This window comes from Nothobranchius furzeri, chromosome 8 (genome assembly GCF_043380555.1).
Source record: "Nothobranchius furzeri strain GRZ-AD chromosome 8, NfurGRZ-RIMD1, whole genome shotgun sequence".
Lineage (NCBI taxonomy): Eukaryota > Metazoa > Chordata > Actinopteri > Cyprinodontiformes > Nothobranchiidae > Nothobranchius > Nothobranchius furzeri.
In genome coordinates this window covers 77,527,613-77,543,955 of record NC_091748.1, presented here as the reverse complement: position 1 = coordinate 77,543,955, position 16,343 = coordinate 77,527,613, and the positions used below count along the sequence as shown (strand labels likewise).

The 16,343-nt window shown below is 44.1% G+C and overlaps 1 protein-coding gene across 2 annotated transcripts; it reads right to left on the bottom strand.

Moving 5' to 3' along the window:
* Positions 1-3,258: 3,258 nt before the first annotated feature.
* Positions 3,259-7,176, bottom strand: LOC107394705 (leukocyte elastase inhibitor). 2 transcript variants are annotated; one of them, XM_015973769.3, is made up of 7 exons: positions 6,959-7,176; positions 6,262-6,445; positions 4,530-4,661; positions 4,329-4,446; positions 4,112-4,254; positions 3,850-4,017; positions 3,259-3,742 (listed from the first exon to the last, which is right to left on the bottom strand). In XM_015973769.3, exons 2-7 carry the CDS (start codon positions 6,427-6,429, stop codon positions 3,335-3,337), a joined length of 1,137 nt encoding a protein of 378 aa, XP_015829255.1. In that variant the 5' UTR covers positions 6,430-6,445; positions 6,959-7,176; the 3' UTR covers positions 3,259-3,334. The 2 variants fall into 2 exon arrangements, with proteins under 2 accessions (XP_015829255.1, XP_015829256.1); XM_015973770.3 differs by having other exon boundaries at positions 6,262-6,440; positions 6,959-7,090.
* Between the last annotated feature and the right edge of the window lie 9,167 nt (positions 7,177-16,343).

Below are 16,343 nucleotides of genomic sequence, written 5' to 3'. Positions count from 1 at the left end.
TAAGGCAAGGATGTGTGGAATCAACCGGGCCAGGCTGGGGCCGACTGGGGCTACCCGGCCCGGGCCAACCCGGTACAGATGGGAATGGCTCTTATGTTTCAGGGGCGGCTCACTCACCTGGCTCGGATTAGTATCAATCACTCAGTAGGGGAGCAGATTTCATATCATGACATTATTGATGACTTTGCATCAAGGTTAGGATTTAATTTTAGTTTGTGTTTTCTGTTCTAAGTGCAATGCTGTGGTCAGGGCCGTTGCTAGCTATTTTGGTGCCCTAAGCACAAAGGCTTCGTGTGCACCCCCCCCCCCCCCCCCACACACACACACACAAAAATAAAAAACAAGACAATAACACAGTAAGTGCAAGCATTCTCTTTAATTCTCTTGTATGCACAAAATGCTTATTATTTCCACAAAGTGGGATGGATATTAACATAATATAACACACTCAACACAGGAAGTCCATATTGTTATTATTTAGAACTGTGTAACAGATCCACACACCACAAGCACCGATTGTGACACATGTGTTTCTCCAATGATAACCCTTCTCCTCTATGAACGTACTTGTTCATTGAGCCTGCTTTCAAACACAAAAAGACAATTTGTCATATTCATTCTATAATAAGATAAAAGTTTTAAACCATGGTAAAAAATACTGCAATAGATTATTTATAGGTTTATATTGGCTTATAAATCACTGGCATTTGACATGACTAAATTAAAAACTATTTAACCTTTATTAAGAACTAGAGAGGCACAATACACACATTTTATACACAACTAGAAAATTCTGAATATGAAGGGAGGAGGTTAGCATAACGGACTTTTTTCTTCATATTATACCATCAGCAGCTGATGTTTCTCTTGGCCCGTAAATGTTTATGAAATATATATCAACATGGAGCAAATACCTAGTTTGAAAATAGGTTTGTCTAATTTTTCATATTAAATCTCAGTTACATAGCCTATAGGCCACATAGGCTATTTAATAATGATATAAAGTCCATAGTTAAGTCATGATTAATCACAAACAGCCGCTTATTTAAAAATAGAATTTCTTACTTTACCTTGACGGTGTTTTTGTCCTTCCTGTTTTTGTGATATTTAAGTATTTGGGTGGACAAATATGATTCATTTGTTTATTTCTGTTACAAAACAGCACAGATGGGCCTATCTGACCTCACAGGGGAAACTTTATTTTACTTGAGAAAGATGTTTTAAGATGAACTTATTAAAACAAAAAAATCTTCAAACTCTTCAAGGTCTATTTTTTAGACAACCTTTAACACTGCTCAGACTTATTTTTTGATACAAGTCGCATGAAAAGGCTGAATAAAAGGATATTTCCCTTTGTTGCATTTAACTATTTCTTCTTTATAGAAGTGCTGATTCAGAAGAGAATAACTGCATTTAGGAAGATGATGATGCTACGTTTTTTTCTCCAGCAGTAAAAAGGCTCTAAAGCTTCTCTGAGTTTCTTTCCCTCTCAGCCTCTCTCACTCAGCTACTGATGAACGCCCGGTAGAGGGGGAGTGTGTTCCAGAGTTTGGGGGCAGTGAACACAAAAGCCCGCTCCCCACGGGAGTATCTCTTGGGGCGACGGTGGCACAGGAGTTAAGTGCTCGCCCCGTAATCGGGAGGTTGCAGGTTCGAGCCCCGCTCAGTCTGTCGCTGTCGTTGTGTCCTTGGGGAAGACACTTAACCCACCTTGCCTGCTGGTGGTGGTCGGAGGGACCGGTGGCGCCAGTGCTCAGCAGCCTCGCCTCTGTCAGTGCACCCCAGGGCAGCTGTGGCTACATTGTAGCTCATCACCACCAGTGTGTGAATGTGTGTGAGTGAATGCCTGATTGTGTTGTAAAGCGCCTTGGGGGGTTCCAGGACTCTAGAAGGCGCTATATCAAATACAGGCCATTTACCGTTTACCGTTTATCTCATCTTTGGGATGCACAGGAGCAGGTGGTCTGCGATCTGAAGACCATTTACAAACAGGCCAAATAGTGCTAAACCCCTCTGGGAACTCCTTCAAGACTGTCGGAAAACCATTTCAGGTGACTACCTCTTGAAGCTCATCAAGAGAACACCTAGAGTGTGCAAAGCAGTAATCAGAGCAAAGGGTGGCAATTTAGAAGAAACTAGAATATAAAACACGTTCTCAGTTATTTCACCGTTTTTGGTGAAGTACATAACTCCACATGTGTTCATTCATAGTTTTGATGCCTTCAATAAGAATCTACCAATGTAAATGGTCATTAAGATAAAGACAACGCATTGGACGAGACCTAGAGGACCTTTACAAATGGACGTAATTTTGGGGGGGGGGGAACATGTCCCCCCCACTTTTTCCAAAGTCAAGTTTTGACCCCTGCACTTTTTACCATCCAAAAACAATATTACGCTATATTAAAGTGACACTGGTTGAGCTCTAGGACCAAGCGGAAAACAACCGTTTGTGTTGAAGCCCGTTTCCCATTAGAGCATACTGTAAAGATCCCCCCCCCCCATGTCCCCCCTACTTCTAAAGTGAAAATTACGTCCATGCCTGTACACCTGTACAGGCGCCCAACCTGACCATTCTTGGGTAGCAGCCCGGGCTGGTTCCAAAGGCCCGAGATGATTTATTGTCCCAGTCTGCCCCCGGCTGGGATCCATCAAAACAAAACCCATACAGGGAATTTCCAGCAGCAGCCTCCTCATCCCCATCCTACAACTGGCCGCCGCACCTTAGAAAAGATTCACCAAAGCTTCGCTACGCATGCACATGTGGTGATTCTTCCCAGCACCGAGCACCAAATCTGCTCACGAGTTCGGACTTGGTAAAAAGCCTGATGTACTTGTGTGAAAAGTCTCATCAGGGTTAAATCTGTTTTTATTGTCAGTTCATCTCTGGCCCGCGAGGGCATCTGTCTCTTAAGTATAAACGATAAAATCAGAACAAACTATTTAACTGTTACCATTATAAAAATTTAAAACCGGACGTTTTCTTTTTGATCCTATAAACACGTGACCACAGAGCTAGAAACCCGAGCCTTTGCTGCCCTCTGGTGGACAACAACAAAACTGCAGCATGAACTCACCTGAAGCTGATCGCCTGAATCACCTCATCTGCATTGATCATTTGCTAAAAACCCGTTTAAATTCCACCAAACCGCTCATTTAATCAACATGTCTGAAATGTTATTCATTCTTAGTCCAAACTAAAGTAAGCGTTTGAGAACCCACGTCCACCACTCCTGAGCAAAGACAGAAACGACACCGAAGGGTGTGAAACTGGTTTATTTGTAGACATTTGCTGGTCTTGCTTGAATTGCTCCACCTCCCACAGCTGTCGGGTCTACTGAGGAGAAGAGAACCTGCCGAAGAACAGGATGGACTTGGTCTTATTGTGCCTGATGAAGAAGAGGAAGGGGTGATCTGCTGTGAAGTGCTCCTCCCGCAGCATGCAGAAAGCCACCATTCCAGCTGTGGCTGCAGCTGCTTCCGTGCCCTCTTCGTTCACCTCCACGAAGGCCTTGTGGGCCACCGTTGACAAGAACAGCCCCCCCTCTCCATTCATGCCCGACAGGTCGGACTTGGCCGAGCAGAACACATCTGTCATGCCCAGTTTAGCCAGGTGCTCGTTCAGCTCGTACTCCTCCTCCAGCTTGAACTGCGGCAGGTGGACGAGGACCTCCGAGTGGACGTCCATGTTTGCCCTGTTGGTCCACTCGTTCAGCCTCTCCTGCGTCAGCTCCTTCTCCAGCTGAGACAGAGTAAAGCTGGTGGTTATTCAGAATAAAACCCCATCTGAACCAGATCAATAAGAAAAACAGATGGAACCAAACTCTGGTGGTCGTTTTGGCGACGTACCTTCAGCAGAGGGTCAGAACCATCCGCAGACTCCGCGGGCAGCAGGATGAACATGCTGAGCTCTTCCTTCACATACGGCAGCTCCAGGATCTGCAGCCCAAACTCTGGGATGTAGTTGTAAGGAAGCTTCTTCATCTGGTACATCATCTGGACTGTTTTGGACTCATTCTGATGCACGGAAACCAGGAAACCAACAGATCTTTGCAAAATCTGGATCTTATTCGTGAAACTCTTCAGATGTTCTGCATCCACATTACTTTACCTGGTTGACCTTGAAAGGCATCTCCTTGGTGTTGGCCACATCAAAGCGGTTCAACCAGTTTCCTTTGAAGTAGATGGCGTTCACCAGAGCCAGTCTCGTGTTTGGAGTGACCATTCCAGGCTTCAGAAGGTCTTTTATCTTATCTGAAAGAAAATATGCATGCATGGCGTTAATGATTCACAGCTTTACAATCTGCAGGAGGAATAAAGCTGCTGACTCTCTGTCTGCTGCTCCACCCAGCCGTTGATCTCTGCCCTGCACGACTCCGGAGATCCGATGAAATCTACGGCCTCCAGGGTTGCCTGGTAGAACTTATTTGTGTCTTCCAGGAATTTCTGCAAACAGCAGATAACAAGCTTAGGGATCCTGTCCCAGCCGGAGTGTTCAACGAGCAGATGGGTGCCGTCTGCGAGCTCACCGGGAGAAAACTGCTGGTCTTTTCTCCATAAAGGCGGTTGGCTAGTTTCAGGATGTACGATGCAGAAGGAGAGTTGATGTCGGCGTTGAGTGTTTGAAAGTCTGCGTGGACGCCGGAGCCGAACGAGAGGACCTGAGTGTTTTCATTCATTAAAATAACAGAGAGAGGAGCGGAGCAGATTTACAAACACAACTAAATTCCCACACAACCAGTTTTTTAATAACCAGGACGTGATAAGCTACTTCAAACACACCAACGTGACTCAAATCACAGAAACTCAGGATCTTCTGTATCGTTCTGCTGTTCTATGAACAATGACAGCCTGTTGGAATGGGGTCAAGGTCGAGCGAGTCGGCGCCTCGCCCAGGACACACCTGGCCACCGTTGATGCGTAGATACACAACGGGGTTAAACAGACTGTCCCAACCTCCACAGGATTTCACGGAGCGTGTAAATCAATGAGTGGGTCGAGGGCCACCTGTGGTCCTCAGAGTGGAAATGCACGGCCCTGGAATATAATTACTCATTAGAGTCTAGAATGAGGATTTTACAGCTGGTTTTGTTCCGTTTCTGACAAGATTTGGCAAAAGTAAAACAACATTTAGCTGGAGTTAAGACCCATCTTTCAGGAAGAGCTTTTAACTGATTACTATTTATTGCATCGCTTGTTTAACTTTTTTTTTTTTTTACTGTCGTGTTACACATTTATGTTGTTTTATTTCTATAATCACATTTTATTGGACGTTTTACTTTCTGTATTAGCTCTTGTGATTTTACGTATTTTAATCCTTCCAGTGTTTCCTCTGTGGAGCCCTCTGCCTCGAGACCGGTGGTCGGTGGCGGCGGCTGGGGCCCTCCTTGGGTAGTGCCCAGGTAGAGGTGGGGGGTTGCCATCCTCCCTCCCAGGGCGCCCTGGATTGGTGTCTTGGCTGCTGCCGTGGAGCTGCTGCTGTCGAGGCAGATGGCTCCCCTGATGGTGTGTCTTTCATTACCTGTCCAATCTGAGCTCAGCCTAGTGTTTACTGTGGTCTTTTAATGTGTATGTGTGTGTGTATGTGTGTGTGTGTGTGTGTGAATGCTTTGTGGATTATGGGTGAAACTGTCATAATTGTTTTAAGTGTGGGAAAGGGAGGGAATGTGGGTTATTTGGGTCATTTTAATCTTTGTGTTGCTTCCTGTGCATGAAAAGTGCTTTATAAATAAAGTTTGAATTGATCTCTCCTCTGGGGAGATGTATAAATATTTTCTATCCCATCAAGGTTCGATTTGAATGCTTCGCCCTAATTCAGATCAGAGCACTTGAGCGGTGTTGGTCTCAGACAGCTGGCTTCCTGTTGGTTCAAGAACACGTTTTTATGTTTTGCGGCTGGTTTTTAAAGCTGGTCTGACCCGTTTCTGTTCAGAGGAACTTTCTGAGAGCTGCCTGAAGCCCAGTTACTTGGTTCAGGGCCGCGTCAGACAGACTCACACCATTACGAGCACTGGTGTTTAACTGGTTTAAGAATAGGTGGATTGTGTGTTCCACCAAGCAGAAGGTCAGAGGTTTGTCTGTGCAGGTGAAGGAATGGATCCAACCTTGTTGGTCAAGTACCATCAAATGTATGAAGCATGCAGCTCTTACTGAGTTAGAGTATTTAAAGCTCTTTTTGTCTTCTGTTTCTTTTTACCCAGTCCTAAAAGGTTAAAGTCACTTTTATAATGACTGACTCTGACAGGAGCTCTAGCGGCTGACCTTTGCCATCTGAGCGGCCGTGCTTCCTTTGGCTCCCAGGTAGACCATCGCCAGGGCTGAGCTGATGCTCAGCGGGGAGACGAAGATGTTCCCGGTGGGATTTGCCGCACTCAGAGTGTTAAAAAACTCCAAGGCAAAGTCAGTGTTTGCTTTGCTGACGGTGGCCATGCTGGATGATGCTGTGCTGAGATATGGAGAGAAAACCAGGTCAGACTGGAAATCTTACAAAAATGCAATAAAATGATGTATTTGTTCAATCTGTGGGAGACAAAGTGAAGCCTAAAGCAAAAACCAGATGAGAAACCCCAAAGTCAGAGCTGCTGAGTGAAAACCAAACATAAAGAAGGCAAGGCAGTTTTATTCAGAAGCGCATTTCAAACAGATTTCATTAAAGAAACTATGAAAACAGTAGACTTTAAAATAGGTTTAAACACAAATAAGACCGGATTTAAAACAGAAAAGACATTTGGGTAGAACAGCAGCTCGTGTTTCTATTCAAAACTTCAACATCTAGCTCCAACTCTTACATGTTTTTACTAAAACGCATAAAGAATATGAAAACAACGCAAATGACCCGGAAACAACCCGGAAGACTCGACCTTTCCCTGGTGTTGTTTGCGTAAAAGCGCAGTTTGGAGCTTTCCTGTTGGTTTAAAGGCGTTTTTGTTTCAGGAATAAGAAAACATTGTTCGGTTACCTGGTGCTTGTCCCGATGCACGCGGGTGTCGCGCGAGCTCCGAGCGCAGGAAAGAGAAAGGAAAAGGTAAAGAGAGGAAACACCTCTGTTCATACGGTACGGTCCGGTCCGGTTCGGCCTCTGGGAGGGACGCGTGACTGCGCAATAACTCACCGCCTGGCCATAATAAAGCCGGGCTTTATTATGGCCAGGCGGAAAAATGCGGCACAGAGCTGAGCGGCTGGTTTGTAAAAGCTGCGTCACTCCAGGTCCGCGCTGAAAAGCGCATACAGAAAAGCCCTTTTTTAAATGTATTAAAGTTTCCTGATTATTACGGTGGCCCAGAAGGTTCAACCACATGCAAAAGCCAGTTAGGGCCAACATAAACGAAGCTTCAGGAAGCAGAGAGGCTTTCCAGGTTCACCAGTCGGTGCTTCTAGCGACACCTGTTGGCGGGATTAACCCATGACAGACATCAAACAGACTTTCCACACTACTTTCTTCTGCAGGTCCTTCTCAAAAATTAACATATTGTGATAAAGTTCTTTATTGTCTGTAATGTACTAATAAACATTAGACTTTCATATATATTAGATTCATTACACACAACTGAAGTAGTTCAAGCCTTTTATTGTTTCTCTTATTGATGATTTTGGCGTACAGCTCATGAAAACCCAAAATTCCTATCTAAAAAAATTTGCATATTTCATCCAACCAATATACGAAAAGTTTTTTTATACAAAAAAAATTTCAACCTTCAAATAATTATGTTCAGTTATGCACTCAATACTTGGTCGGGAATCCTTTAGCAGAAATGACTGCTTCAGTGCGGCGTGGCATGGAGGCAATCAGCCTGTGGCACTGCTGAGGTGTTATGGAGGCCCAGGATGCTTCGATAGCGGTCTTAAGCTCATCCAGAGTGTTGGGTCTTGTGTCTCTCAACTTTCTCTTCACAATATCCCACAGATGGTCTATGGGGTTCAGGTCAGGAGAGTTGGCAGGCCAATTGAGCACAGTAGTAATACCATGGTCAGTAAACCATTTACCAGTGGTTTTGGCACCGTTCAAAAGATTCGATTTGTTTGTGAACGTCACATCACTACATAAAACACATTTGTGTTTGTTGATCCACAGTTTCACAGGTTATGCTTTATTAAGTTTTATTCTTATCTCATTCACTTTTCCTACAAGGAATGCAACTCAAAGTGCTTTACAGATTAAAATGACCCTTTATAACCCCGATTCCCATCCCTCCCACTCCTATGTTAAAACGTTGGCACAACCCCCCCAAACTCCACCACACACACACTTAAGAACATCAGTAAAAATGATTTTGGGCTGAGATCGGATGAGCCAGATATGGTAGGGCAAGAAAACGCCATCAGAGGAGCCATCTGCCCCGGCAGCAGCAGCCGAGGTACCTCCACAGCTGGCAAAGAGGAGGGAGGGCATAGACCCCACCTCCACCCAAGCACTACCCGGAGAGCACCCAGGCAGCAACAGTCAACTTCCGCCCCCGAGGCAGAGGGCCCCCACAGATGTTGGGTATGTATATTTTGATTCTGAATCAAACCTCGTGGATGCAAACAACTTTTCTGAGACAGTTACTTTTATCTGGCTGGAATCATGATGCAGTTACAAATAAATGGCAACATCTTGCAAAATTTCTAGTTGTGATTGAGTCGCAAATGGTCTTAATTTACAGTTTGACCTCTGACCTTTCCAACCACTCTTTCACATCTCTCACTTTGTGACTCAGAAACTATAGGTTCCAGCTTCCTTTCGTATAGAAACCGAAAATCCAGGAATGTACTGAGATAGCATGGGAACTCCACAGAGAGTGTTGTTTACAACAGCTGAGAGACTGGCTCTACGCTGCTGGGTCAGGGCTGGGAGGCACACAGATGCACCATTATGTGCACAAGTGTTTAAAAGGTGCACACCCAGTAGGTCACAAAGAGGTGAACCGAGCAGGAGTTCTGCAGACCAGTTTACTCAGATGCAGTCTTTTAAAATGTGCCATGTAAACCAAAAATGGCCCAAAGAAGACCAAGAAGTGTCACCTACCTGAATATTTTAGCAACAGCAGCAGTAACTGGTCTCTGATGAACAAAACGGGCTACTCAGTAACTATTATAAGCAGCGACTGGATTTGATGACCGCTGTTGTATTTTCTGCCAATTTTACATTTAATTCTCCACATTCATGAAAACTCGTTACTGAACAGCAAATGGTTTTCTTCTTCTGTTCGAGTTTGGACTCAACATCTAGACTTCTCTGAGAGGGTAAAGGGAAGAAAAGGTGAGCCAGGAACAAGCAGAGTTTATCATTAAGGTGTGTTTGATTTATGTGGCAGGGATTATGTCCTGTCTCCACCCGCCCACACAGGTTCAGCCTTAGAACACTAAAACCTGATTAATGGAAACCTTCCACAGTTCTTAGAAGTCATTTTGGAACAGATCCTAAAACTCAACTTTCAGAGCACATTATTGATGTTTTCCATTGTCTAATTAAAACTGGACAAAAGCAACAACATGTCACGATTTTTTTCATCTTGCCAGTTTTGATTTAGTCTAAATGAGGCTACAAACAATTCTCTATTTAGTTATGTGTTTTATGAATTACACCGTTGGGCCAAAAAACAAGCTGCCACCAAAACAAGGTCGGACAATCTTAACATTTCGTTGGACTGCCTTTAGATTTGATTAAAGCACACATTAGCTGTGGCATTATTTTGATGAGCTTCTGCAATGTCACAAAATTTATATCAATCCAGTCATGTTCATTTTTCACCGTTTTATTAAATTTAAAAAATTAGAAAATATATATATACACACACACAGGCCAGGCCAAAAGTTTGGACACACCTTCTCATTCAAAGTGTTTTCTTTTGTTCATGACCATTTACAAAGAAGCAAACAAGTGCCAAATACCTCTGAGACCTCCTTCAAGCCTGTTGGAAAACCTTTTGAAGCTCATCAAGAGAATACCTAGAGTGTGCAAAGCAGTAATCAGAGCAAAGGGTGGCAATTTAGAAGAAAATAGAATATAAAACATGTTTTCAGTTATTTCCCCTTTTTTGGTGAAGTACATAACTCCACAGGTTTTGGGTTGGCTGCACCTGGCGGGAAGGCGTTTCCTGTTTCCTGTTTTCAGTGTTGCACTCCGTGTAGCTGTTTGGTGTTTGGGGCTCCCTAAAACTGATTTAATTTCTCTGTACTAGGATATCTCTGAGTTATTGTAGCACAAAAGCACGCTAAAACACACATTTTCTGTTGCTCCACCTAGCTTTTAGGGAACCATTTGAGTTTGCACGCAGTTTATTTGGTGTTGAACAGTTTGCTCGTCCAGTTAGCTTAGCCTCAGCACGGCTATGGCTACTTCTGTCTCTGCTTTTCCGTCTCCTATCTTTTGCTCTCTGTGTCAGATGTTTAGTTACTCCTCTGCCTCCTTTAGCGATAATGGTACGTGTAATAAATGTAGCATTTTTGTAGCTTTGGAGGCGAGGGTGTCGGAATTGGAGTCCCGGCTCCGCGCTGTTGAAAAACCCGTAAACAGCCGTAGCTACTTAGCTAGCGCGGGGCTGACTAGCTCAGAACCACCCCGTAGCGACCCTCCAGTGGAACCCGAGCAGCCGGGACCTCAGGCCGGCTGGGTGACGGTACGCAGGAATCATAGAACCCAGCCCGTGGGCCACCACCGACCCGTCCCCATTTCTAACAGATTTTCCCCGCTCAGTGACGCACCCACTGACAAGCCGACTCTGATCATTGGCAGCTCCATAGTCAGAAACGTGGCATTAGAGACTCCAGCAACCATAGTTAAATGTTTACCTGGGGCCAGAGCAGGCAACATTAAATCTTACCTGAAACTGCTGGCTAAGGATAAGCGTAAATACAGTAAGATTGTTATTCACGCTGGCGGTAACGACACCCGGTTACGCCAATCGGAGGCCACTAAAATTAATGTTGCTTCGGTGTGTAAGTTTGCCGAAACAATGTCGGACTCCGTAATTTTCTCTGGCCCCCTCCCTGATCGGACCAGTGACGACATGTTTAGCCGCATGCTGTCCTTCAACCGCTGGCTGTCTAGGTGGTGTCGTGAAAACAACGTGGGCTACATTGATAATTGGAAAACTTTTTGGGGAAAACCTGGTCTGATGCGGAGAGACGGCATCCATCCCTCTTTGGATGGAGCAGCTCTTCTTTATAGGAACATGACCAGTTTTATTAGTCCTCCATGACTACCCAGGGTCCAGACCAGGAAGCAGAGTCGTAGTTTAACCCACCCCTCTGCAGCTTCTGTACTGTTACCCACCCACTACCCCATAGAGACAGTGTCCTGCCCACGGCCAAAATCACACAGATTAAATATCAGGCTTAATAAAGCAAACCATGGAAATCTCATAAATATTAGAACAAATTCAACTGAGCAGAAAACTAGAAAAATTAAATGTGGGTTGTTGAACATTAGATCCATTTTTTCTAAGACTTTGTTAGTTAATGAGTTGATTTGTGATAATCAGATCTCTTTGCTCTCTCTCACAGAATCCTGGCTGCAGTAAGAGGACTATGTTAGCTTTAATGAGTCGACTCCTTCTAGATATTTAAATCATCATATTGCTCGAAGTACAGGGCGAGGAGGAGGAGTAGCAACCATTTTCCATTCGGATTTATTAATCAGTCCCTTACCATTTAATAGCTACAGTTCATTTGAACATCTTATTCTTAGTTTTCCTAATCCAGATTGCAAAACTGTAAGACCACTCTTGTTTGTAGTTTTATATCGTCCACCAGGCCCTTACTCTGAGTTTTTGGATCAGATCTCTGATTTTTTATCTGATTTGGTGCTAAATACTGATAAGGTCATTGTAGTGGGGGATTTCAACATTCATGTGGACATTGAAAATGATAGCCTCAATGTAGCCTTTAGTAATATCTTATCTTCAACTTGCATTTTGGATCCAATCCCAACCAAATTATTTAAAGAAGCATTTCCTTTGGTTACTGCCCCCATTCTAGATATAATGACTATGTTTACATGCAGCCAATATCCGGGTTATGATTGGGTTAAGGTCAGTATTCGGGTTTCTGAGTTGATCAGAATAACCCGTTTACAAGCATAAATGGAAAGAGTTACCCCTAACTTGCATAACCCGATTTAAATGCGGACGTTGGGGTAGCGTCAGGACGTATGGACTACGTCCAGACGCAATATGCATAATTTCCGGTTCTTCTTGTTTTGGTATCCGTGAAAACAACAACATGTTTCCCAGTTCGGAAGAGATAGCGACCGCGTTTGTTTGCGCTTTAGTGCTGGTATTGACCCACCAGCAGCTCTTACCGCGAATCGCCATGTTGCTCTCAACTTGTTGTTTACTTCCGGTGTTCTGGTGCATACAAGACGTCTCGCTACTCAAAAGACCAAGATTCCTTGCGAACAGCATGTGCAGAACGCACGCTTTGATATGCGTTTACACGACCAAACATTTGGGTTAGAAAAGGGTTACCCCAGGTGTAGTAACCAGGTTTTTAAAAACCCGGTTATGAGCATATCCGGGTTTTTGGCGGTGTTTACATGACCGTGCGGAACCAGGTTATTGTGAATATTCGGGTTTTAAAAGGGTTACTGGCTGCATGTAAATGCACCCAATCAATCTATTCTTAGTAATTGGGTATGTACCACAAGATTTTAAGGTTGCTGTAATCCAACCTTCACTTAAGAAGCCTTCTCTGGATCCAGATGACCCAATGAATTATAGACCAATATCTAACCTTCCATTTTATCCAAAGTCCTGGAGAAAATAGTGGCCATCCAAGTATGTGAGCATTTAAACACTAATGCTCTGTTTGAGGAATTTCAGTCTGGTTTTAGAGAGTATCACAGCACTGAAACTGCATTAGTGAGAGTTACAAATGATATTCTCATGGCCTCAGATAAGAATCTTGTGTCTGTTCTAGTCTTGTTAGATCTCAGTGCTGCCTTTGACACAGTTGATCACAATGTTCTTTTAGAAAGACTTGAACATGTTGTAGGGATCAAAGGAACAGCGTTAGGCTGGTTTAAATCCTACCTGTCTGACAGATTTCATTTTGTAAATGTACATGACAAATCGTCTTCATACTCCAGGGTTACTTGTGGAGTACCACAGGGTTCAGTGCTTGGACCAATTCTTTTTACTATATATATGCTCCCAATTGGTAAAATCATTAGACAGCATGGGATAAACTTCCACTGTTATGCTGACGATACTCAGTTATATTTATCCATTAACCCTGATGAACCTAATCGGTTGGGTAGATTACAGGCTTGTCTTGAGGACATAAAATATTGGATGACTCTAACCTTTTTGCTTTTACATCAAGACAAGACAGAAGTTCTTATCTTTGGATCACAAATCCAGAAAAGGAAATTGCTAAGCTAATGGAAGCTAGCTCTTCAGTCCTTATAGTAATGTTTGGTTTCTTTTTGCCCTGACCAGACCGTTGTATGCAGTTGCAGCGCACACACTGATGAACTATTGTGTACTTGTTTTTATATCAGATCACGGCAGTAAAAAGCTTTGAAGAGCAGTCCTGTGTCTGTGGCCTGATTGTACGTGTGCGGTGATTTGAGCCAACGAAAAGAAAAACTCCAGTTACCCTGGATGGACAAAGAAAGACGGTTACACGCGCCATCACGCGACGGCGCATGGATTGTCTCCAGAGGGTTAGGAAAAACCCCTTCTCCCCTTTTTAGTGATCGCAGCGGACAAGAAATCCTCCTTCCTGCAGTCAGTTTCTACATCTGCTCTTCTCCTGCGTGGTGAGTCTGCACTTTGTGTGCTTGTTAACACTTTTCTGACTGAGAAAGTGTGTGTGTGTGTATTTTTTTTGGGGGGGGGGGGGGGCTGTCAATCATTGCTTCACTGCTGTTCTCTCTGTCCTCCAGACAAAACCTTTTAAAAAAAAGTATGTTTCTAACAGGAAGTCTGGTTGAACTAAATCTCCACCGATGACGTGACTCACACTTTAAAAAGTGCTCTATGATGACGTTCACAATGTTTGGATGAGGTTTATCCAAGATTGTACATTTCATAGGTGATTCATGTTTTTGAAAAAACATTTACTTTATTGGCTGCCATCAGTGTTTAGAGCATTTCAAGCAAAATGGCTAATGGGCTAGAAAAACACCCGACTGCAACTTGACATCAAAGAAATGAAAATGTCCTCGACCGACTGGGAAAAGAGAGTTAAACTGGTGTCTGAACCTTTGCTGACGTGGACCAAATCTTCAATTCTGGAATTCAAACAATCCTTTCGAGGGCAGCAAACGACCCGTGAGCCTCTCTTTGAAGTTTTATTTTCTAATTTCCAGTTTTGCTCTTCTGACCTTTTACGTAAAACTTAAAAAAAAATGAAGATAACAGAGCACTTTTGTTTTCTTTGAGCCATCAGTTTCTAGCGTCCTCCACCAGGTGTCACAGCTTCCATCATTTATTGGACTTCCAATCCAACCTCACCTCTTCCCTTCAGATCCTGTTTTGGAAAGCAAAGAAACGGTTTGGGAAACATTTCCTTCCCTTCCAGGAGACGTCCTATCTGATCTGACACAATCAAAGCTTTCAATCAATCAAAGCTTTATTTATAAAGCACCTTCCGCAACCCTGTCAGGAAGCCCAAAGCGCTGAACATGGTTCAGTTGAAGGTAAATATATTGAATAAATCAAAAATAAAACCAATTCAAATCACAAAATAGGTGAAACATTCTGGTGCAGGACAAATGTGTAAAACAATGGATAGAAGAAATGCCAAGCGGAGGAGGTGCGTTTTTAGGTGACTCTTAAAGACTGGCAGAGATGGGGACAGCCTAACTGAGGGTGGCAACTGGTTCCAGAGTGTTGGTGCACCTGGACACCTGCATGCTCAGGACATGTTGGTCCCACGTACAGCTAAAAATGTTTTTGTTTGTTCTGCAGGTGACAAATAAAACCAGTCCCAGTTGGTTTGATGCCAACGCTGCCAGCTGATGGTAGCATGCTGTGCAGGGCTCTGCAGGGCTGGGCTTGGTGTGCACAACATCTGCAAATGAGCGGAGACCCTGACCCGAGTGACAAATCAGGAGTGAATCCAAACAAATGTTCAGAGTGCGAATGTAGCTGGGTGCTAACCCTCTAACTGACTGGAGACGAGTGCTGAAGCAGTAATCAAGCAAATAAAAGGGAAAGTTCAAACAAGGCACTTTATGAGGTCAAGATGAAGATTACTTCTGTTTGTATCTGACTAGATGCTGAGCTCCGGATCCTGGTGCACGGATCAGCACGTATCACTGCTACCGCCCTCGGCCGCACTCTCACCATTCTGACCTCATTACTGCAGCGTGAAGGCAACCCGTTGATGCAATTAAATCAGGTGTCATGCATGTGATACAAATTAGAGAGCGGACATTGTGTTCCAGCGCTTTTTTTAACGTTTTCCCAGTGAATCATTCACACCTCTGAGAGAGGTTTGTTTGTAATCACAAGCTCTGGTGTGCTGAGCTACGTCTGATGCTGCAGAATTCCTGCCTCTCACAGTAACCTGCACCGCCAGCAGTTTAAGCCAAGCTGACTAATGTGCACCGAGAATCGTGCAGCAGCGTATTTAACACCGTCTTACGTTACCAGTTTCACGGATCTATTTATTTTCTTGTCCGTCGTCGTCTCCAGGCAGCAAAAGGAGGACCGGGCTGCAGGTTTTGAGATCACATTATTTTCACCATCGTTGTCCTCAAAAGCACTTTGGGGTCAAAGCAAACACCGACAGCCTTGATTCTCTCAAATGAGTGAAGTAGCCTCAGCACCTGGTTGTTGCGGTCAGCCAGCACGTCGGTCTCAGTGTGTTCCCACACAGCTGCGACCTTCTCAGGGATCATCCAGGAATCTGGCCTCCTGATAGATTCCACCCAAGATTAGGTGCATCCCCAGAAATCTGTGTCAGATGTGTCGCCTTTCAGCCTACAAAGTGTGCATCCTTACTCTTGATCTCACGTGCAGTCGAGGTGGGAAAGATTTTTGAATCTGATGTTTTTGGCTCGGTGTCGTGACAAACTATGAGAAGACGTTATAATAATGCATATCGATAAGGACAGGCTGACAGATGTCACACAGGAGTGTCACGATGCTTGTAGATGACAGTGATCTGCAGTGAGTGCCGGGTGCAGGAAGAGGTGGAGCTAAAGAGGTGGAGATGGGTACGGGGAACGAGGAGAATCTAGAATCCACATGTGTAAATGAGAAGTGGGACTGTGATGCTACAGGGAGTAGAAGTAAAGGAGGTAAAGGATTCAAGTACTTTGGGTCTACCGTCGAAATCAACAGAGAGGGTGAAGACGAGGTGTGGAAGCAGGTTGGGATGTCAGGAGGGATAAAAGGGTTTCAGCAGGAATG